This window comes from Saccopteryx leptura, chromosome 2 (assembly GCF_036850995.1).
Source record: "Saccopteryx leptura isolate mSacLep1 chromosome 2, mSacLep1_pri_phased_curated, whole genome shotgun sequence".
NCBI lineage: Eukaryota > Metazoa > Chordata > Mammalia > Chiroptera > Emballonuridae > Saccopteryx > Saccopteryx leptura.
This window is the reverse complement of record NC_089504.1, coordinates 372,425,445-372,447,855: the sequence shown is the minus strand read 5'-3', so window position 1 is coordinate 372,447,855 and position 22,411 is coordinate 372,425,445. Positions and strand designations below refer to the sequence as shown.

Here is a 22,411-nt window from a genome sequence, read left to right as displayed (position 1 = left end):
AACTTGTTTAGAATCTGGTTGCTTATGAAATCCAAAATAATCAGAGTCATCTGTTCAATTTCTCGTACACAAAAATGACTAGTGAGTTCATTAATAATTTTATTTCCAACAGGTCAGCACTCTCAATTGATGCTATAAACATTTTTAGGGCATTTTTCAATCCCTACTAACTTAGGCCACATTCTTTCATGAAAAGATGGGTAATACCGGTACATGTCTTAGGTGACTGACTGACTTCAGTTTCTCAGCATTTTTCATCTTTGAAAGTTATAAAAGGTCTTGCAATCATTCCGATCATCAACTTCATGAAGGTTCATGAAGGTGGCAGGAGTATATGTCTCTATCACAGGGAAGTAAAAGGAAGAAAGAACAACTGTTATGTGACAAGCGAACAGAAAGGTCCAGGAGCTGCACTGGAACCTTGCTAGTAACTCCACCACCCTTTCTCTTGGGCATCATGGGGCTACACACTCAAGTGCTCTGGCCTTAAGAGATGTAGTCATTGTCTACGACTGCAAGTTCAAATCCCATGGCCTATAGCACTGAGTGTCCTCATCAAATTCCAGCATATTCTGTTACTCTGATTCTTTTTTCATGTTTAAGCCATTGTGAGGAGTTGCTATGCACTATTTAACAGCTGCTGTTTAACTCCTATCCCCCACCCAAATAAGGTTACTCTTTAAACTTGTAGATGAACTTGAAATGAACCATTATCTTGTATGATGCAGTAGAATCAATATAAACTTAAGGAATAAAAAAAAAATAGCAGACATTTTGCTACAAATAAGTAAGGCCTTAAATTTAAAGATTATAACCCTTGAGCACCATTCCAAATAATAAAGTCCATTAACACAGTGTAGCAAGCCACATATTATAAATTCTTAGACAAAAAAAAAAAAGTGGGTGGGTATGTGGGTGGGGAGAGGGGCAGCAACATTTGAAAACTGCAGGTATAAGATCAGGATAGTCCCTAGGAAACAAACACCAGGTAAAAACAATTCTCAACAGATCAGTGTTTGAAAACCATACTGTTTTACTGTTTTTAACACCTAGTATATGCCAAAAATAGGCTAGATGCTAGAAGCACAAAAATAAATAAATAAATAAGGCAGAAATCTTGCCTGATATAAGCCCAGAGCTCCACAGGAGAGAGAGTCAAACAAAAAGTTACAATATGCTCTCTTGCTTAGGCCTGGTGGGGCCAGAGCACAGGGGAGGGCAGCTGGTGTGCAGCATTGCTCTGCATGCTATAAATCTAGCAACTATTATCACTCTGGCTTCCTGCAAATATATCCCCTGGCTTTCTGAAGTAGAAGCATATGGAAACATGTCGAATATATACTTTTTTCTTCAATTGATTTCAGAGGTGAAACCTTTTGTCCAAGTGAAATTCAGGAGCAGCAGTTCATGCCATCTCCACAGCAAACCCAGAGCATCAGTGCTGGTCTATCTATTCCACAATTAAAGAAGAGAGACCCAGAAAAGCGGAGCAGCTAGCCCGAAGTCACCCAGCAAGTGGCAGAGCTGGAAACTCAATCTACACGGTGCAATTCAAGTCCGCCTGCGCTCCCACTAAGTTTTCAAAACAGACTGTAAACTTTTAGAGATTCTCCTTTGGGGAAACAAAGTCAAAACCCAACCCTGGGCAAAGGCAGAGCTTCCCAGCTCCTGAGGATTAGGGAAGTAAATTTCTTCTGCGGAGCCGTGGCTATTTCAGGATGGGGGCCGTGGGAGGGGGCTGGATGTGGCACTGCAGGGATGTGATGAGAGTACCAGAGGAGATTCAAAGAATGTTAAAAGCCTCACAAGCAATGCTAAATGCAGGGAACCCACTGCCCACTAACCTAGTCTAATCCAAATGGCCTCATTAACATCTTTGCAAAGCTGCTGCTTCCTCGGAGGGAAAGCCCAGGGCGGTGTGTGAAAAAGATGCCTGTGCTCCTCCTCCTTATGGACACTACAGCAGGACCCTTCGAGCTCAGTGCTATCTTCCAACATAGCTGGTGACAGCCAGCCATAAGACAAGTGGAAATATTGGCAATGCCAGGAACCAGGATCTGGGAACTAAATAAAATCTCTTCAGGGTCAGCACAACTGACTGGGTGGAGAAAAGCAATTTTCAAAATCAAACCTCCAACTGTCAGGATAGATTATTTTAATGACTTTATTTTTCAAATGATGCTAAGTTTCAGCTGCATTGAAGCAAAAATAGAAAAGAAGCTTGTGTCTTCTAATTTAGAAATGAAACTATAGATTTATCTAGCAGTTTTAGAGAAATGGTATATAAAAGGCCCAGCAGGCTTCACTGTGATCTTGGTTAAATAATTTAGTAACTCTGGGCTATGGTGTTCTTCCCAGTCAAAAGAGCTAGTGGCCAATAGATTGTTATCTGTTCTAAACCTCTGTGCCTTTGCACAACTCCATAAATTATTTCAAAAGGTTTTTAAGGTCTATCTTTTTAAGTTGAAAAATGATAAAAATTAAAATTTCTCCTCTAGTCTACAAATAAACAAGAGTGGGGCAAGTTATGTGTATTAAGTGACTATTCACTAGTAAATTTCTCTAGACCATCTTACAGATACAATACAATATTTTTCATTTTGTTGCTTTGGATGAGAAAAGCTTACTTAATGTTTAGTTTAGAGAAGAAAATACTTCACATACTAATTAAAATTATTTAGTATTTTCTAACTTGTTTATTTTATTAAAATATTTATGAAACCTTTAACGTTATTTAGGCAGGCTTATTTTCCATTGATTTTTACAATAAATGCCTTGATTCATTTAGAAAATAAACACATTACTGTCAATTCTGGGGGGAAAATTCACCACTAAAACAATTTTTTTAAAAGCCCATTTAATATGTGGTATGTATTCCAAAATAAAAACCACATTTACCTATGCAAGGAATACATGTTATAATTTTCATTAAAGTGTAAGACTGTCCTTTTCATAGAAAAATTAATTAAATGAAACCTCATCATTGATTTTTTTTAAAGATTTTATTTATTGATTTTACAGCGAGGACAGAGAGGATGGGGGAAGAAAGAAGTATCAATTCATAGTTGCTTCACTTTAGTTGTTCATTGATTGCTTGCCGTATGTGCCTTGACTGAGCAAGCACATAGTTTCGAACCATCAACCTCAGTGTTACAGGTTGACGCTCTATCCACTGCGCCACCACAGGCCAGGCAATCGTTGGTTTTTTAAAAAGGAATTTATCAAGAATGTTCAAAGCAGCAATATCTATAAGAAGAACTGGAAACAACCCAGAAGTCCATCAATGAAATGGGTACATATATTGTGATATATTTACACACTGGACACTTACTATGCAGCAGTGAGAATGAGTGAACCGCAGCTACACATAACACAGATGCTTCTTGAAAATGCAGTGTTACGTGAAAAAAACAAGTCACAAAAACACATGCAGTGTGATATCATTTACATAAAGTCAAAACCCAGCAAAGCTAAGCCTTATGTGAGGCAGGGATACAAACATGGTAAAGCTGCAGAGAAAAGCAAGTCTGAACACAGAACCGCGACCCTGGTTCTCCGATGGGGAGAGGAAAGGGCCGTGTCAGGGAAGGCACACAACAACTTCAGAAGCAGTGTCTATGTCCACTGTATTATCCTTCTTTACAGCTTACATAGACTTTATAAATATTTTTATTCATTTGACAAAATTTTTAAATATTAAGATAAAAAAAATTTCAATGACATCTGTCCTAGAACAGTACCTAAGACAGGGAAGCATAATAAAGTGCTGAACTATGTCCACCCTTAACTCTCATGGCAAATCTGGACACTAATACATTCCCTAGGACTTCAGCTATGTGAGAACTTTATTGTCCTAATCATTCTAGGAGTGGGTGGTTTGACAAATAGCCTGGAAATAAAAAACTAAGTAAGGAAAATCTAATGAGTCTTAACAACAACAACAACAAAATATTGCGGCAGATCTCATCTTTACTCAGCACCATGCTTTTAAGGATAAGACATTATTCAGGAGTTTCAGCTCCAAATTAGGCAGCTGAGTTCCCTACGCGTGACAAAGTTTGGATTTCTCTCCTGCTCCTACACCTGGATTTTTTAGTTTTTGTTGTTGTTGTTAGCACTATAAAAATTGGAGATTATTCCTTAATGTAGTGAATCTTTCTACAGCCTAGAATGTTATTTTTCTTCTCCTCTTCCATATTATCCCACCCAAGAAGAGGTCTCTACTTCTCTCTACCTCTTTCCTCATTGATTGAAATAATAGCATCTCATATGATCAGTAAGTTAATTAATGTAACATTCAGAAAAGTTCCTGTTACATAATAAGTATAAGTGGAGTAAGAAAATCTGTCATAGTATGTACCACACACACTTCTCTTTGAAGTAGAACCTTACCTAGCACACCAATAATTTCTCCCCCTGAAGTTAACCTGCTTTCCACATATGCACACTCCTCTCCAATTCTGTTTTAGTGGTAAGGGCTTAATCTGAAAAGATGCTCACCCCAGCATACTGTCTGGATAAATCCGACAGCGATACGAAGTTATACTGAACCCAGTTAATTTCACATCCCCACGCCCCAATGGGTTTCACTGGCTCAAAAGCTGCCCCAGATCCTTGAAGCCTCACCCTGACACAAGTGCCTCAATGAAAACAAGAGCGCAACTGAGGCACCTAGAGAATCGTGCTTCATCCTTCCCAAAAGGTCTGGTAGCCCCTGACCCTGAAGAGCTACAAATTCCAACAGGCACATAATAGACATGTCTTTCTCCAGCAGAACATCCCCTAGCAATTAAGTGCTCTACCCAGCTATTCAAGCCCTCCGGGTGGGGCTGTGAATGTGATTGTACAACTCTCATAGTTATTATTACTATTATTTCAAGGTTTAGGAAACACATTAAAGGGAAATAAGCACATAAAATGTCATTCAAACCTCAAACTGCAAAATGTCAGTCACTTTGGCCTGGCCTGTGGTGGCACGGTTGATAGAGCGCCGGCCTGGAACACTGAGGTCATCGGTTCAAAACCCCAGTCAAGGCACACACAACACAAGCAACCAATGGACAGCTATAGTGAAGTAACTACTTCTCGTTCTTCCCCCCTCTGTAAAATCAATATATTAAAATGAAAGGTCGGTCACTTTGATACTCCCAAGGTCCCATAAGTTGTCATCCTCACATTTTCTGGGAAAACACACCAGCGAGGCTTAAAACAGCAAAGAAAAAATCCCCCAAATTCAGTTAAATCCCAAATGCTTTATTGTAAATATTTTGACCCCTCCCTCATTGCAGAGAAATCCTGTGTTATTTCTAGAAAGGCTTGGAAATTTATCCTCAGCACTAAGAGCGTGGTCTCATTTTAAGAGAGTCCTTGCAAAATTCCCCACTATACTCCCATTTTCAGGCCTTTGACACACAGGATGACAACAGAACCCTGGTCTGTGAAGATTCAAAGGAGGTATTTTTGTAGCCTAGAATGACATCCTCTGTTGTGGGTCACTAACAACCTTATTTCACAGCTGAGGAACCCTGTTTCCAATGGTCTGTCTAGTTCAAGGGCCATCAAACTGTTCCTGCCTATGGCCAGAGAGGAAATATTTATGTCAGGCTTGTGAGCCACACTGTTCCTACTGAAACCACTCACCTCTGCTGTTGTGGCACAAGAACCACCAGGGACAGTACACGAATGCACGGGTGTGGCTGGGCTCCTACAGAGCTGTATGAACACTGTTTGGGTTTCATTTAATTTTCATGTCACAAAATATTATTCTTCTGACTTCTTTTCAACCATTTACAAATGTAAAAACCATTCTTAGCTTGTGGCAGCAGAAAAACAGGTGGCAGCCTGTTTTGTCCTACCTCTGGTCTAGTTATTAGAAAAACCCCACAACGTGTCATTCCCCTGGCAATGCCAGCCTCCCTTATGTAAGTCTTTGCATATGGTTCATCTCACTTTTATCTTTTCAGAGCATTGAATTAAAACTCCTTAATCAGTCACTCTTTCCCAACACAGTAGGGAGGTGGGTCTGCTTCACCATAGCAGGAACATTGGCACAGAAAGGGCACGGAATGAGTCAGGGGAGGTCCCGCGAAGAGAGCTTTTCGGACAAGATTTACACGTGACCTCTGTTCCCATACTGCTTCCTGACATCAAGGACAGGCAGCTGCCTACATGGCACCCATGAATACGATTACTGTATTACAATATAATAATAATGATCTTTTGTTACCCAGGATGATGAAATTCTTTACTGCACCATTAATATATATGATAATTGGGCTACATGTGTGGCTGGGCAGGCCATTGCTCAATCAGAAGTCACTGACTGCTGTCACTTGTGAGGAACGCCTCTGATAATTAGCACGTACTCACAGGACAACCTCCAGAATGAAATATTCCATTCTCATTTTAAAATCTGTTTTCCTACTAGGGACAGGGAATGCTGAGTCGGCATGTAAAGGCCCGGGCTTCAGCAGAATGAGTCGCTTCCTCACCTGACTCTTCTTTCCCCATTGCCAGCATTCCTTCTCATCTCCCACCTCCCACCTCCCACCCCCCAATGCTGCCTATCCCCTCCCCACTGGAACATAAACATCTTTGCTTCTCTGAATTCATAGGTTTAACAGAATAATCTCAACAAGCTGCCAAAGGCCCATATCTCCAACTGAGTCCTATTTGAACAATGGCTCTGAGGAACTCGGGGACCAAGTCAGTCCTCCCTACCCAAATCAGTATGGCTCCAGGGCAGCCATGAGGACCCATCCACATGTCCAATCCCACCTGCTTCCTCCAGCCCCCACCTACCACGGAAACTGGCTGAGGTCACTAGAGATTGCCTACAGAATCTTCACTATAAATGGGCAGAGGAAACACCCTACTTATTGGGGCTCCCTTCACACCATGTAAAGGGAGAACGTCTCATTGAGAGAATTTTTCTCACTCTGTGGAGCGGATTCACCAATTAAAGTATCACATCAGCAGATACTTGACTTTCTAAGACACAATGACTAGTTGAGAAACAGAATTCCTGGGAAAAAAGTCCATGCAGAACCCTTGTCCGTGCAGCCCCTTCCACGGAATGGTCATCATTACCACTTAGAATGCAATCCTAACCCTCATTCACTGCTGGTGGGAATGTAAACTGGTACAGCCATTATGGAAGACAGTATGGTGGTTCCTCAAAAAAATTAAGAATAGAACTACCATATGACCCAGCAATCTCTCTACTGGGTATCTACCCAAAGAACTTGAAAACATTGGTACATAAAGACACATGCACTGCTGTATTTATTGCAGCATTATTCACAGTGGCCAAGACATGGAAACAACCAAAGTGTTCCTAGATAAGAGGACTGGATAAAGAAAATGTGTTACATATATACAATGGAATACTACTCAGCCATAAGAAATGATGATATATTGCCATTTACAACAACATGGGTGGACCTTAAGAACATTATACTAAGTGAAATAAGTAAATCAGAAAAAGCTAAGAACTATATGATTTCACACATAGGTGGGATATGAAATTGAGACTCAAGGACATTGAAAGAAGTGGTTACCAGGGGGAGGGGACAGGGGAAGGGGAATAAAGAGGGACAAATATACAATGATAGAATATGATTTGACTTTGGGTAATAGGCACACAACACAATCAACAATTCAAACATTATAGAGGCCCTGACCGGTTGGCTCAGTGGATAGAGCGTCGGCCCAGCATATGGACATCCTGGGTTCAATTCCAGTCAAGGTACACAAGAGAAGCAACTATCTTCTTCTCTCTCCCCCTCTCTTTCCCTTCTCTCCCCCATCACCTCCCACAGCCAGTGGCTCGATTGATTCGAGCATGGCTCGGGGTGCGGAGGATAGCTCGGTTGGTCCAAGTGCATCAGCCTCAGGTGCCAAGCACAGCTCAGTTGATTTGAGCATCTGCGCCAGAGGGGGGTTGCTGGGGATCGTGGATCCCCATCAGGGCACATGTGGGAATCTGTCTCGCTACCTCCCCTCCTCTCACTTAAAAAAAGTGCTATAGAGATGTTCACCTGAAACCTATGTACTCTTATTGATCAATGTCACCCCACTAAATATAATTTCTAAATTAAAAATAATAATAGCAATGCAGTCCTAAACTAGCCCTAACAGCAACTTGAAAGCCGGAAAATAAGAGCTTCATCTACAATTCCTTCTGAATCACAGACCCAGTAATATAGTAAGACATGATTAGCTCCCAAACTGCTACCCTTTTCCACACCATATTCTCTTCTAAAAGAAAGACTATCCCTAACTCTGCTCTTCAAAGAAGAAATTAAACTTGTCGAGAAATGCTGTTACTTTTCTTAAAAAGTTCTTGAAATGCACAGGTGCACAATGGAATGTTTCTTAGGGGTAATTAATTCTAAGCAACTCTTATAAAAAAAAAAGTAACAAAGCATATTTTGTGATGCTGCAGTGCTGACCTGTTTATGCCACTCATTTACAAATTTACAAAAATTCTGAATTCACATTCTAACGCAGAAAGGTGGAGAGACTAAAACATACATATTCATGGACACTTGAACTTAAACAGCTCACAGACCACCCAGGATGCAAGCGGCCTTAACCGGCAGCTAATGCAATGACATAACCCACAAGACTGCTCTAGAGTAAAGTGGTTTTTCCAGAATATTTAACTTTTCTTGAGATTACTTCACCATTATAGTCATCTGTCCCTGAAGGGCTGTGCTTCAGTCAACCAAGATAAGGTTATTATTATAAGATAATTATTTTCAATAGAGACTATCAATTACTGAGCACTTATACACCAGGAACTGTGCTAAAAAGCTTTACATACATTATCTCATGTAACCTACATGACTAACCCTATTAGGTAGTTGTTATTATCTTCCTTTTACAGATGAGGAAATTGAGTGTCAGAGAGATTAAATGACTTACCTAAGGTCACACAGGTAAAAAAAAAATGCAAACAAACCTGGGACCATCTGACTCAAAATCCACACACTAGGATCACTCCATGAAATGGCTTCATACACTTGAGTCATGGTGTGTAAATTACACCAGTCTCATCTTTAAGTGGATATCTACACTCTAGTAGTTCCCAAACCTGACTTTTCATTACAATTATAGAAAAAGGTTTTTAAAAATAGAGATTCTCATTAGCACCCTAGGCCAACTAGATATCATGTGAAAAATTAATCTTATACTTTAAGTGATGCCAAACCACTTGGCTAGACTCCCCCCCCCCCACTAAACTTAGTAACAAGTATCTTATTAAAAATATCCCAAGTCTTAATTCTCAAGGCATTTGTCTTGTGGTTGTTAAGCCTTTTCTCTCTGGTTCACAGCAATAAATGAATAAATAAATGGGAATTCCCTTTGACTACCCTGGAAAAGCTTTAATTCAGAGAACCACAGTTCATGGGAGCACTGTGACTTAAGGAGCCTCAGGAACATCACAGTAAAGGGCACACATCCTTAGCCAATGAGATGAGTTCAGTGTCACACAGCCAAACAGCCTCAAGTCTGTAATCTCCCAACTGCCTCACCTCCTCCAAAGACTGGGCTGATTGTTAGAATTATTCTAGAATCACTCAGAAATCCAAATCAGCACAGGAAATGGAAGACCAACCTGCACACGTTAAATGATTATAAATATGTATAAAGGAGTTAATAGGTTCCAATTAATTCTATGAAGTGGGCACTTTCAGTGGACCTTGCTTTACGTATAGCAGGGAGCCACCAGGAAAAGGGACAGGCGTGAGTGCTGGCTGACATACTTCCGTGGGGATTCTAGGTAGTCTGGAACTGTATGTTGAAAGAGACGGGCCTGAGTTCCAACTTCAACTCTGCCACTTACTCATGTGACCTTATTGCTATTTTGTTTTATTTTTATTTTTATTACTGTTTGATTTTAGGGAAAGAGAAAGAGAGGAAGAGAGAGAAAGACAGAAATATTGATCTGTTCCTGTATGTGCCCTGACCAGGGATTGAACTGGCAATATTTGTGCTTTCAAACGATGCTCTAACCCAGGGGTCTCCAAACTTTTTACACAGGGGGCCAGTTCACTGTCCCTCAGACCACTGGAGGGCCGGACTATAAAAAAACTATGAACAAATCCCTATGCACACTGCACATATCTTATTTTAAAGTAAAAAAACAAAATGGGAACAAATACAGTATTTAAAATAAAGACAAGTAAATTTAAATCAACAAACTGACCAGTATTTCAATGGGAACTATGGGCCTGCTTTTGGCTAATGAGATGGTGGTGCCCCTTCTGGAAATGTGGCGGGGGGTGGATAAATGGCCTCAGGGGGCCACATGTGGCTCTCGCGCGGTAGTTTGGGGACCCCTGCTCTAACCAATCGAGTATCAGCCAAAGCTCGTTGATATTGCTTAACTTCCCTGAGTTCCACTTCCCTCACCTGAAAAGCAGTGATAGCTCTACTTCATTTAGGGTCTCCACTTAGTTTAAATGCCTCAATGTGGACAAGCACCTTGTGCCTGGTACACAGCTACCATTTACAATGATTGTCATTTCCACCTTCAGTTCCCTAAAAAGTGAAACATCCTCTTTATGCAGCTAATTGTTCTCACTGCCAAAGCTCAGTGTCCCAGTTAAAAAAAAATTATTTTTAAGCACTCCACTAGGATGGTCCTTACACTGTCCTGTAAATTGAGGGTTGAAAACAAGCTTCCAAAATACACAGCTGTCTAACGTGCTAATAGCAATAATGAGTTACCAAATTAACAACAGCATCCCAAAAAAAGTCTCCTCTGGGGTGAGCTATCAACTAATTCAATAAAATTTTCAGTCATGAAAAAGAAAGGACTTGGATAGGAATTTTTTAAAAATATATTCTCTGTCTTTCTTCCTCCCTCAATGAAACTTGCTAAAAGCTGCCATAAGTATCCAAAATCCTCACTTGTCTTTTCCCAAGTAGCCCCATAGAGAAGCCGTAAGGTAGGCTGCCCGCAAACAGAAAGATGTTCCTGGGTGGCAGAAGCAGTCCTTCTGCATTTTGTCTTCCTTAGGCAGCCGCGCGACGGCTCTTTTGGATGTCTTTCTTGGTAAGATTTCCTCCTCTCACAGCCCCAAGCATTGCTAGCGTCCTGGCTTTATGAGGAATAAGATTCCACTGAACGGACTCGGGAGGCTGAGCGACACAAGGAAAGGTTCAGTGCACGGACTGAGCCTAGCCGTCCTGCACGTCGTGCTCAGAGGGCTCTCTCCTGCCACCCAGGAACGCTTGTGCGCTGGCAACAAATCTGATAGATCCACCATCCTTTCAGCTATGTCCAATTTGGCCACAGTCCCCTGGATGTGGTCACCAATTCCTGCTGAGCGTGGTGCACTGCCAAGCGCCAGAGTACAGCGACACTGCTATAAAAGGTCTGCCGAGGGCCCTCAAGGGCTTTGACTGAGCACTTTCTTCCCGGCCTGCGTGTGTACTTAGGCAGAGGACTGGTCTGGGAGGGGGAAACCCTGTGGCAAACGCTTGACTGTACAAACTTTCAACCACACTACGGATATTTTCCCTCCGAAGGGACACAGGAAGGCAGAGCTCCTACAGGGCCGTATTTTTTTTTTTTTTTTTTTTTTTTTTTTGCAAAATGTCTTAAAGGAATATTTCTAAATTGGCACTATGTATTTTGCAGAGAAGAAAAAAAATGTCTTAGCTGTTAGGATAGGCTGAACAAACCATGTGCCACCTCAGTTGTCACTGTAATGTGGCCTAGGTGAACTTTTCCAAAGCACAGGACACCCATTTATTACCCTGAACAGACAGCTCTCTGTGTGATTACCATGGTGACGGTTCTCATCCTTTCCTAACAATCCCTGGTGCCACCCATCCAAGTTTAACATCCAATCGTGGTTACAAAATATTAACTCAACCAGTTTATAAACCCATTTCAACATCATTCTTCCCTGCTCGAAAGCTATGTTTTAACATTTTTAGATCTCTGGTATTCACAACTGTCCCTAACAACTTTTTAAAGTTAAATTGTCAATAGCAATGGACCAGTCTCAAAAGCCAGGTGAGGTTTTTAAAAGCAAGCTGCAATCAAAGACAATTTATTGTGGTTTTAAATATCATTCGGAACTGGGGAGGGGGACCAAATGACTCTTGCCTGCATGATTATTGACAGATATTTGGAAAAAAACAAACACACACTCCCCAGCAATTCTTTCTAGCCCTAGTGCCCAATTCAGAAACTGTTTACTTATATGCCGAAGCATTACTGGGGAATAGCAGTTATCTTGGTGATAAATAATGCCCCCACCCAGCCAGAGAAGACAAGTAAGCTCCAAACACTAATTTCAGAAGCCACAGTGGCCGTTCTAGTGTGAGCTGTACGCGTGTCTAACTATAAAGTGTTCTTATTTCCCCTCTGTGAGACTGAAAAGCTTCTGTTTCAGGATAGAAAAGCTATTAAGAAAGCCATCAAAAGTTCCACAAGATCAAGGGTTTCATGGATATGGGGTTCTCCCATACTATCATTTTTCAATGTTTATATTATAGAAAATTTCAAACATACAGGAAAGTACAAAGAATAATGTAATGAACATCTGTGTACCCATGACCAAGCTTTGTTAAATCTTAATGCTTGGCCATATTTACATTAGGTCTTTTCCTTAATTAATAATTACCCAGGAAAATAAAAACCAGTGGGTAGCCCTCTCCAATCCCCTGCCTTTGCCTCCCTAAATAATATACAGTATATACAGTATTAGTTTGCCTGTTTCCAAGCATTATATAAATGGTATCAGACTGTGTCAATCTACACCGGGTTTTTTTCTCAGCATTACATTTCTAAAATTGATCCATACAAACACAAATAGATCTGATTCATTCATTTTCATTGCTGCATGAAAAATATAGCACAATTTATCTTTTTTTCCTTCTGAAAAGAAGTTAGACTGTTTTAGTTTTTCATATCATAAACAACATGGAAATGAGCGTTCTTACACACATGTGCTTTTGCACACACAATGATTGCTCAAGGTGTACACACAGAAGTGAAGTGCTGGGCTACAGGATATGTGTGCATCTGTAGGTTTACTGGTAATGCCACACCCCTGTCCAAAGTAATTGTAGCAAATAATACTCCCACTATCAGTTTATGAGAATGTCTATTGCTCCACAACCTTGTCATTAATCAATATTGTCGGGGTCTTTCATTTTTGCCCAGCTGATGAGTATGAAATGGTATCTCACATTAGTTTGTGTTTTCCTGGTTACCAGTGAGGCAGAACATCCTTTCATGTTTACTGGCCATTTAGATCTTCATTTCTATAAACTGCCCATTTTCCTACTTGCCTTCTTTCTTATTGCTTGTAAGAGATTTTCTATGTTCCGTGACTTTGAGAATGTTGCTTAACATCTCAGCTTCCCATTAGTAAAGTGAAGATAATAATATCTATCTCTTAGGGATGATTTGAAGCTGATCATAAAGCACCTAGTTCAGTGCCTATTACATGTTAGACGCTAAAAAAGTCAATATCTGTGTCATTGTTATGAGTATGAATAAGGTTCAGGGTGTATCATATTTCTAGCACTAGTTCCCTTTGGAGTAAGGATTGCTGGGCTCAGGAAGAGCCATCTCAGCAGTTCTTCCTGTCCACACTATGTCCCCATGACACAAAGACATCATATCAGTTCTTAGTTGTTTGCAAATTACCATTAGGGAAATGTGGAGTAAATTCTCCTAGATCAGGGGTCGGGAACCTATGGCTCGCGAGCCAGATGTGGCTCTTTTGATGGCTGCAGCTGGCTCACAGACATATCTTTAATAAAAATAATAATAACATTAAAATATAAAACATTCTAATGTATTATAATCCATTCATTTCCTACCGCTTATGTTCATGGTTGCGGGTGGCTGGAGCCAATCACAGCTGTCCTCTGGGACAACACCAAATTTTTATTGAATAATGCGTAACGTACACGGGCTGTTGTATGGCTCTCACGAAATTACATTTTAAAATATGTGGCATTCATGGCTCTCTCAGCCACAAAGGTTCCCGACTCCTGCCCTAGATATTGCTTAAACTAAACCCTGGAGTTATACTTCCTTCCATCCACAGGGTGCTGTGACCTACTCTGTGAAATGATCGTGAGCCTGAACTGGTTAAGTTGAAGAATGAAAAGAATCCTGGGAAGAGAAAGATGAGAGGTTGGCAGGTGAATTCGTTTTAGGGACCTGTCAGGTATTCTTAAAATGGAAGTACATCCATGACTTCATGAGATTCCACCAGGCCCAAGGCCAGTCCATTTTCCCACATGTCATACATGATCTTTGAATAAGAAAAGCTAAAGGACAATCATCGTGTATATCACTTACCACATATATAAGTTTTTTTGTAATAATGACCAAAGTACACTGACATTACCCAAGTGGCAGCCAATCTTATTCAATGAATACTGTGAAAATACTTATCTATCCCCAGTATCTAGAAGAACAAGTTCCTAAGGATATGTTGGTAAGCCAGAGAGACCCAATAAAAAGGAATCACGTCAGCTTCTCTGCTTGTGCTCCTAACATATTTAGTCTGGCATTGAGATAGGCCCACATTGGCTCCTATTCTGTTGCAACTTGACCTTTCCTTGGAGAAAGGCTGTGTTCATTCATCCTTATGAACTCTGCCAGTGGAACCAGAAAGCGTATATAGCTGTCCTCCAGGCCTATCAAGTAGTCCTGACATCAGCTTCAGTCGGTGACTGGCAGGGTCCCTTTTCACATGTACTTGTACATCATCTAACGTTCAGAATTATCTCCCTCCGTATTCAATTTCAACTGGCACTAAAGAAAGCAGAGACTTTCCTTAGCGACTAAAGAGAGAGGCCCTCTACCCGCCTGTCTTCTTCAGAGCAGTCATGTGTAAGAGTCAACCCGAGCCCAAATATAATTAGACCATCTTCTGATATCTATCTAGGTGCACTGCTTTGTTCCTTAAACGTGTGCCAAGTTTCCACTTTCAAGAAGTTAAATTGCCATATAAAAACGCCATGGTGATGATGAGTAATTAGACACTGTAATGGAAAATTAACTGTGTTTTTTTTATTTAGAGCATTAATTTTAACAAGACATTTCTTTTTCTAACTGTTATGAAGCTGCAATAAAAATAAATTAAATCCTGAGAGTTTACAAAGGTTTTTCTGGTTAAAAAAATTTTTTTAAACCAGAGTATTTAGTTTGTTAATACCACCAAGTTTGTACAAGGCCCTTGGTTTGAACCCCATTACTAATAAATTCTAATGTCATTTCTAATCCTGTCACCCATGCTGTGGAGGAAGACAACCACACCAACCTCCTGAGCAGCTAAAATGGAGGCAGACACCGGCCAGGCAGGAAAGAAGGTCGCCCCCACACATAAAAGTCTTCACCTGAGTATTCTCAGTCCTTCTCTTCCTTTCCTCTTTGTCATAGTGCCTCCAAGAGAAATGTGCCATTTGCAGCAGAGTGGGTCATCATGGCTCTGTGGAAGTTCTTGGTTAGAAGGCTGGCCCCACTGTGAGTGTGGGGTCCGTCTCCCCACACTAAAAACCCCAAATCCACACTATGCTGGTATGCAACATAGTATTCCCTAAAAGAGAATGCTATGTGAAGTTTCGATCCAAATATCTCATCCAAATCACTGTAGCCCTCTAATCATATTCCAGCTAAGAGCTCCTCAACAGACTTAGCTGTAGGTTATTTCACTCCGCAGGACAAGTGGCCAGCGGGGAGGGGGGGCAGACTCACAACACCCACAGATGTTTACAGGCCTAACACAAATGAAGGGGCCTCAGATTCGGTGACCTAACTAGCTCTGTCTCTGCTCCTCTTCCTCCCTGACCGCAAAACAAAGTGCAAATAGTACCTAACAATGCTCCTGGGCTACCATTTGTTCAGTCCTCTACAGTGAATGCTACATGCTGGGCTGCACTCAGGCCCTGGGCCTCCTCCCTTAAGGGACCCCAGCATGTGTGTCAGTGAAATCAACTCCAGCCACATACAGTCTACACACTGACAGGAGAGTTTCAGGAGCCACCTTTGTCTTGCCTCAACAGCCACTCTGAAGGACACTGTGCCACATATAAGGCTGGATCCAGTAGCTTCAAGAGTTTAAAAAAAAATCCACTCTTTCACCTCGGCTGCATAGTTTGTATGATCCCAAAGCACAGAGGTTACTGGCTGGATCCCTGATCACCGCACATACAGGAGCAGATCGATGTTCCTGTCTGTCTCCCTCTCTCTCCCTTTCTCTCTCCCTAAAATCAATCAATAAAAAATTTTTAAAAAACACACTCTTTCTCCTTCCTTATTCTTTTCTTTCTTTCTTTCTTTCCCTTTTTTCTTTCTCCCTCTCTCTCTCTCTTTCTTCCTTTTAACTTCTCTTTACAATATAAACAGCCTTTTACAATACTTAATTGTTTTTCATATAGAGTCCTGGGAGATATTAAACCCAACGACCTTTTCATTTGGATTCCTGAAGTATACTGTGTTAAAGCTAGCAACTTTACACTGTCCATGCTGGTATCACAAATTCTGTTTTCAGTCTAAAGGTACAACCAAAACACACACTGACTAGCATATCTGTAGGAAACTGGTTTCGTAAAAGAGGTTTACTATGTATACATTGTCATTTGAGTTGTATTTAACGAGATTGATATGACAATTTTGCTGGTGATAACGCCCTTTAGGTGGAGTTCAAAGAAAAATTCCATATAGTAAGCAAAAGTATTAAATTGTCATAACGTTCCCCTATTTCAATTCCAAACTGCCCATCATATAGTTGACAGAACAACCCAGAAGGGCTTGGAAGTAGTTCCACAAGTAGTTGAGAAAAATGTAATCAAGACTTACAAACTTGAAAATAATGACTCATAGCAGGGCCATCACCAAGCAAGTATAAATATTTGTTGAATTAAATTATCGAATTCAATGAAACTGAAGATTACCAGCATTTGGAGAGGTATTTTAACTTGTGAACTAAATTTTAATCATTTTTAAATCTGCTAATTAGAGAAATCAGAACCAGAGAAGAAACTGCTCATCAACTTATTCACGAGTTAAAACCGAGTCGTTAAAGAACTAACTCCTCAGCTTCTCTATTCAACAAAGGAGTTACAAAATTTAAGGCGTAATGAAACAACAGCTGAGGATCTCAAAAGAACTCAGCCCCAAATATAGTCTGACCCTGGATGAGTCCTGAATCTTGTGTATCCCTCGATTTATTTACCCTTACAATGGGAACAGGAGAAGCAGTTATGAGTAATTGCTAATAAAAGCCTGTTTGCCTCTGGCAGAAATGCAAATGCTTGTTCATAATGATCATTTTCCCAAACCCCAGTTTACATTTCTCCATTAACATTCCAGTGCCCAACTCCCTGTTCCCAAGCTCCTACAGGTTTGGTTTCTGATAAGACAGAGCTGAGTTTGGGGAACCACTGGGGCCAACTCCATGAAGCAGTAGCTGGCTCCCTACCTCCCAAAGAAATCATTATATATGTCCACATTTCATTTCATTTTTCACTGCAATGACACCCAATCTCTGATAAAAATGAACCCAAGGACACCACCCCAAAGAACTTGTTTCTCTTGGACCCACCAAAGGATAAAATGTTCTCAATGCCACCTCCTAAGATAAACACCCTTCCCCAAATGCCCCTTTTAATTGGCTGGTTGAATGTCCCTTGGGTGTGACTGCACAAATTTATCGCGGGTGTGTAACCAAGTTGGAAAAGTCTTCCTGATTTCTGAGTACCCTAACAAGGAGGACAGCAGTGTGCAGTGTGGACTGAAATTGTTTAAGCACTGATGTGACCCTAGGACTCTGAAAAAAAAAAAGTATCTTCTCTTTTGAGAGATTGGTCTCTGGTCCCTTCCAGTTCTCTACCTCCAGTCAGCTATATAATAAGACTGGCCGAAGAAGGCCACAAGGAGATTCAACAGAACCATTCTGCCCGAGAAGGGGAAAGGCATTAGTCCATGGCTTTAACAGAGTAATTAAGTCATGTACTGGTCATGGGTTGTAAAACTGTCCAAACAGCGACATTCACCTCCCCCCAAACTTGTGTGGGCAAATCTAGGGTAATTCTTGGTTATAATATAAATAATTATAATAAATCATAAATAATTTGCAGTAGGTTAATTTCTCAGTATCCTCATATGAAAACTCTTAGGGTAAACTGTTACATCCTTGTTTTTGTGAAGCAAGTTATTCATTTTTTTCCGAAACACTCCCCAAATTTAGAAATTCTGTTTCTAAAGATCCAACGGAGAGATCCTCCAAAATTTCCTGTGCCCATACCCCTGTAGCCTATTCCACCCTGGGAAGTCGGGTTTCTTCAAGGTCCTCTTCCACCAAAATACATAAACCACAATAGAAAAATCAAACAATATACTCGAGAGTTAAACAGTATGTATGATACCATAAACTGCACCTCATTTTTGGCCTTCAATCACTGTCAATGTGCTGATGTTTATGCGTGATCGTTACTGATTTTCAAGGGGCAATATATTTCCACTCTGAATGAGGTTACTAATATCAAATTAAAAAAGAAGACCACTATGTTACACACTAAATTAATTCTAAACACATTTCACATCTCAACAATGGTCTGAATAACAAACCTGTTTTCAAATGGTGGCTCACTCTCATCACACTTAAGTGTTTTAAATTTTATTTTAAATTTAATAATAAATGGTCCTTTAGATTGGCTTGGAAAGAAAGGATTCCTTTTCTCAATGATTATACTGTGATTTAAGAGATCTGTTGTGATTTAGAAAGAGTTTTCTAAGGCTAAAATTGCCACATTTATAATAAGGGCCTGCAGAAAGAATAAAGAATAAGTTCTTTGAAGATAAATATTTCACTAAGGTTAGACTGCCTAATAAAAATTACTGTCAGGTGACCATCTGCCTGATGTCAAATGTTTCCATTTTTTAGCTTACCTGAATTCATGTTCTTCTGCCCTAGGAGATTCAGGATTATGAATTGACATTGTAATTACTAAATCCAAACAATATGGACTGCTTAGTTATGTAAAGGCTTTTTAAATGCTATAGCTTTCTTTCTACCTTAATTGTGTGTACTTATAGTGCAGAGCAATAACTTTTTTATCTTAGTTTTCATTATTTTATCTGACAAAGTTCACTTCTGTTAGTTATTTAAATCTTAGAAAACCAAAGGATGGAAAGTTAAGTAACTTTAATTCCAATTTATTCCTTTCACTTGATGTGAACATTTAATGCATTGGTTCCACCAAAAGGGCTAGTTATCTCTACGCAGAAAGAAACAAATTATAGTTTCATTATGGATGATGGGTGGTGCCAGGAACTTACTGTTTTTTTCTTTTAATTAATAAGAAAAGATGAAGTTCATCCAATCTGAGGTTTTGATCCTGAACATAACGGTTAAAAGCAACAAGAATGCTTTGAAAGTAGGTATTTGCAAAACCTTTGCGAAGTCACTAATGGGATTCCCATGATCTAATACATGTAAGGCTTTAGCTGTAATCGTAAACCCACTGCAAGATTTGGAGCTGAAAGTGTGGACTTTTGTAGCCAGTTTTTATGGGTTTAATTCCACTGGCAAATCCCAGGTTCTATATGTTAAATCTCAACTAGAGCAAAATTATAACACATTTTCAAAAGAACAATGTAAAGAAAGCAAGCGCTGGAATGACAGGGCAAGAAAACCACTGCCAACAGCAACCCTTTCCCACAAACCGTCAATGAACATCAAAAGCACAAAACTGAGCAAAACTTTTCGTTCATGATGTTTGTGCAGCTCACTTTTAACACTCACAAAGCATCACATGAATCATTTTATTTTCCTCTAATTTATTTCCCACACAAGGTTCAATAAAACGCAGAACTTAGCCTCAACTGATGACTGGATCCTTGTTTTCAGACACTATTTATTACTTGCTTTCTGGCATGTTTTCTTCTATGATCCAATTCTGTTACTGCTAAAAGCCAGGAAAAGCTGTCTTCAAATTAATGTGTGGCATGAAGTCACTAAAAATATTGCCGGTACTATGTTCTACCTGGGTGTTTAGAAATTGTTCTGTTTTGTCCTACAGACCTCAGGTATACAATCTTGCAGGGTGCATTGAGATTTCTGACTAAAACAGATCCTCTCTTTTGCCTTAAAAGGATTTCAGTTATTGTAGTAAGTGATTATTTATGTTTAAAACAAGATTCAGCCTACCTCCCCTATCCAATATCTATGTAGACTACTCACCCAGGGTTTACACATGAAAGTCACACAAATGTAAAAATATCAAGGATACCCACCTTGTTCTAAAATTTCATATTTGTTTCTTGTTTTGTGTATTTCCTGGTTCAATATCACTAGTCTTATTATGGACTCTTAGGCTTAATTCCACCTTACAGACAAATTTATTTTATAAAAGTGTAATTGGACATAGTATTCATGTTATAATTACATACATGTAAAAAACAACTTGGTTTTAAAAGAACTGTGTGTATTTATTGATTGTCCCCCTGGGATGAAACGAAGAGAAAATAAAGAATTTCAAGCTTTGTGCCCTATCAGCTCTTGGCCTGAACGTTCCAAAAATGTCTCTCAAAAACACTGCTAGTGCTTTACTTTACTATTTCAATATAAGTATAATTAAATTAATTTATTTCATCCATTCAAACATAACTTCAAAGGTTCTTTTGGTTTGGAAATACCATATTTTTACCTTGAGTTGAAAGCACAGTCAATAACTTTTAAATAAAAATTGCTTCAACTTTTTGTTTGTGTGTGTGTGTGTGTTTTGTTTTACTCCACCAACGTCTGGATGGTCTAAATCCTCCCTTAACACATTCAAAGTCTTCAATAAATACCTTTGGGTGTATTTTCTACATAAAGCTACAATTTTTTCAGTATATTTATTAAGTGCTCTTTATAATCGTTAATGGTCTCCCCTCTTGTAAAGAAAGGAACCCAGATTTGAGAAATTTTTTATTATTACAATTATTGTAGTTTAGTTTAGTTGAGTTGGCACTTATAACTAACTTCTCAGTGTGCATCGCAGTGCGACATATTCCAGAACTATTTCCCCCAAAGGCGATTTTGTTGCGAGCCTTCGGGGTACCGATTTACTTGGAAAATTCCCAGTGAAGACAGGAGGTTGGAGTTAACTCAAGGTGAGAAGCAACACCACTTCCTGAAACAACGATTTAGGCGCTGAACCCGATTAAGAGTTTGACCTTTCTGAGAACCAAGGCGGCGCTGGGAAAGAGGAAGCGCCCTCCCGCTCCAGCGGCCCGCTCCTAGGGTACGCTGCCTTCCCTTCATTTCCAACCTAGTGCTCGATTCCTTGACAAACCCTTCCCGGGCTGCAGACGTCTATACAATGCCCGCCGCTGACAAATCTAGTCCACTGCTAGGGCACGGGAGAGGACACCCCGGGGACCTTCCTCTCGCCCTCGGGCGGGCGGACAGAGAGGGTAATGAGAGTTACCGCACCCCACCAGTCCCCCAGCGGGGCGTCTTACCAGTACAAGAATGCAGAGGCTTGGGTCGCACGACCAGCGATGGGCACACAGAGTAGAGGGAAAGTTTCTCAAAGTAGTCGCAGGTCTCCTTGGAGAGTATCTCGTCGATCATGAAAGTCTTGTAGCGCCGCCTGGCTGCTTTGAGTTGGCCGGGCGAGCTCAGCCTCAGCTCCGCGTGGCAGTGCATGGTGAGCCGGGCCGCGGGGTTGGCGCGCCAGCGGGGTCTCTGCCCCGCACCTCGACAGCCAAGAGGCGGCGGAGCCCTCGTGGGGCGCGGAGGGGAGCCGGCACTCGGCGCGCCGGCCGCGCGTCTAGACCCACCCGCAGATCTGCATCTTCGCCGCGCCTTTTTGGGACACCGCAACTGTCAATCAGCGTGCGCTTCCTGCAGGGCCGGGTGCGGAGTCGCGCCGAGGGGCGTCGGCGCCCAGCCCGCCAGTACCACCCGGACGGGAGCCTGCGCGCCGCGTGCCCGCCGCTCTCCTCGCCTCCTCCCGCCTGTCGGCTTCTCACGCTCCTCCGCCTGCTTCTCTATTTTAAGACACTCGCTTTGGCTCTCCTCCCCACACCCCTCCTGGGACGAGCTCCAGGTGTGTGTGTGTGTGTGTGTGTGTGTGTGTAATGTGCGCGCTCGAGTGTGCGCGGTGTGTGTGTGTGTGTGTGTGTGTGTGTGTGTGTGTGTGTGTGTGGTGTGCACGGTGTGCGCGCTCGAGTGTGCGCGCGGTGCGGGGAGCGCGCGCCGCGCCCTCCCGCCTGCCAGGCCTATGCTGGCCGCTGCCCCCCGCAGGTCCCGCGCACCTCCTTCGTGTGCGTCTAGCCACCGGCCTGGCCCAGCTCCCGGCGCCGGCAACCCAGCGTTCCGGCGCGTCTACGTCTCTTTCTAGAAAGAAGTCCAATCCTAGCCGAGGCTCCCGA

General features: G+C 41.2%; 1 protein-coding gene across 1 annotated transcript in view; it reads right to left on the bottom strand.

The window, feature by feature from the left end:
- BARX2 (BARX homeobox 2) overlaps positions 1–22,192 on the bottom strand; it is an 86,628-nt gene extending 64,436 nt beyond the window's left edge. The window contains exon 1 of the mRNA XM_066365225.1: positions 21,497–22,192. Within this exon, the coding sequence (XP_066221322.1) occupies positions 21,497–21,683 (187 nt within the window). The 5' untranslated portion in view covers positions 21,684–22,192. The remainder of the gene's footprint in view (positions 1–21,496) is intronic.
- Between the last annotated feature and the right edge of the window lie 219 nt (positions 22,193–22,411).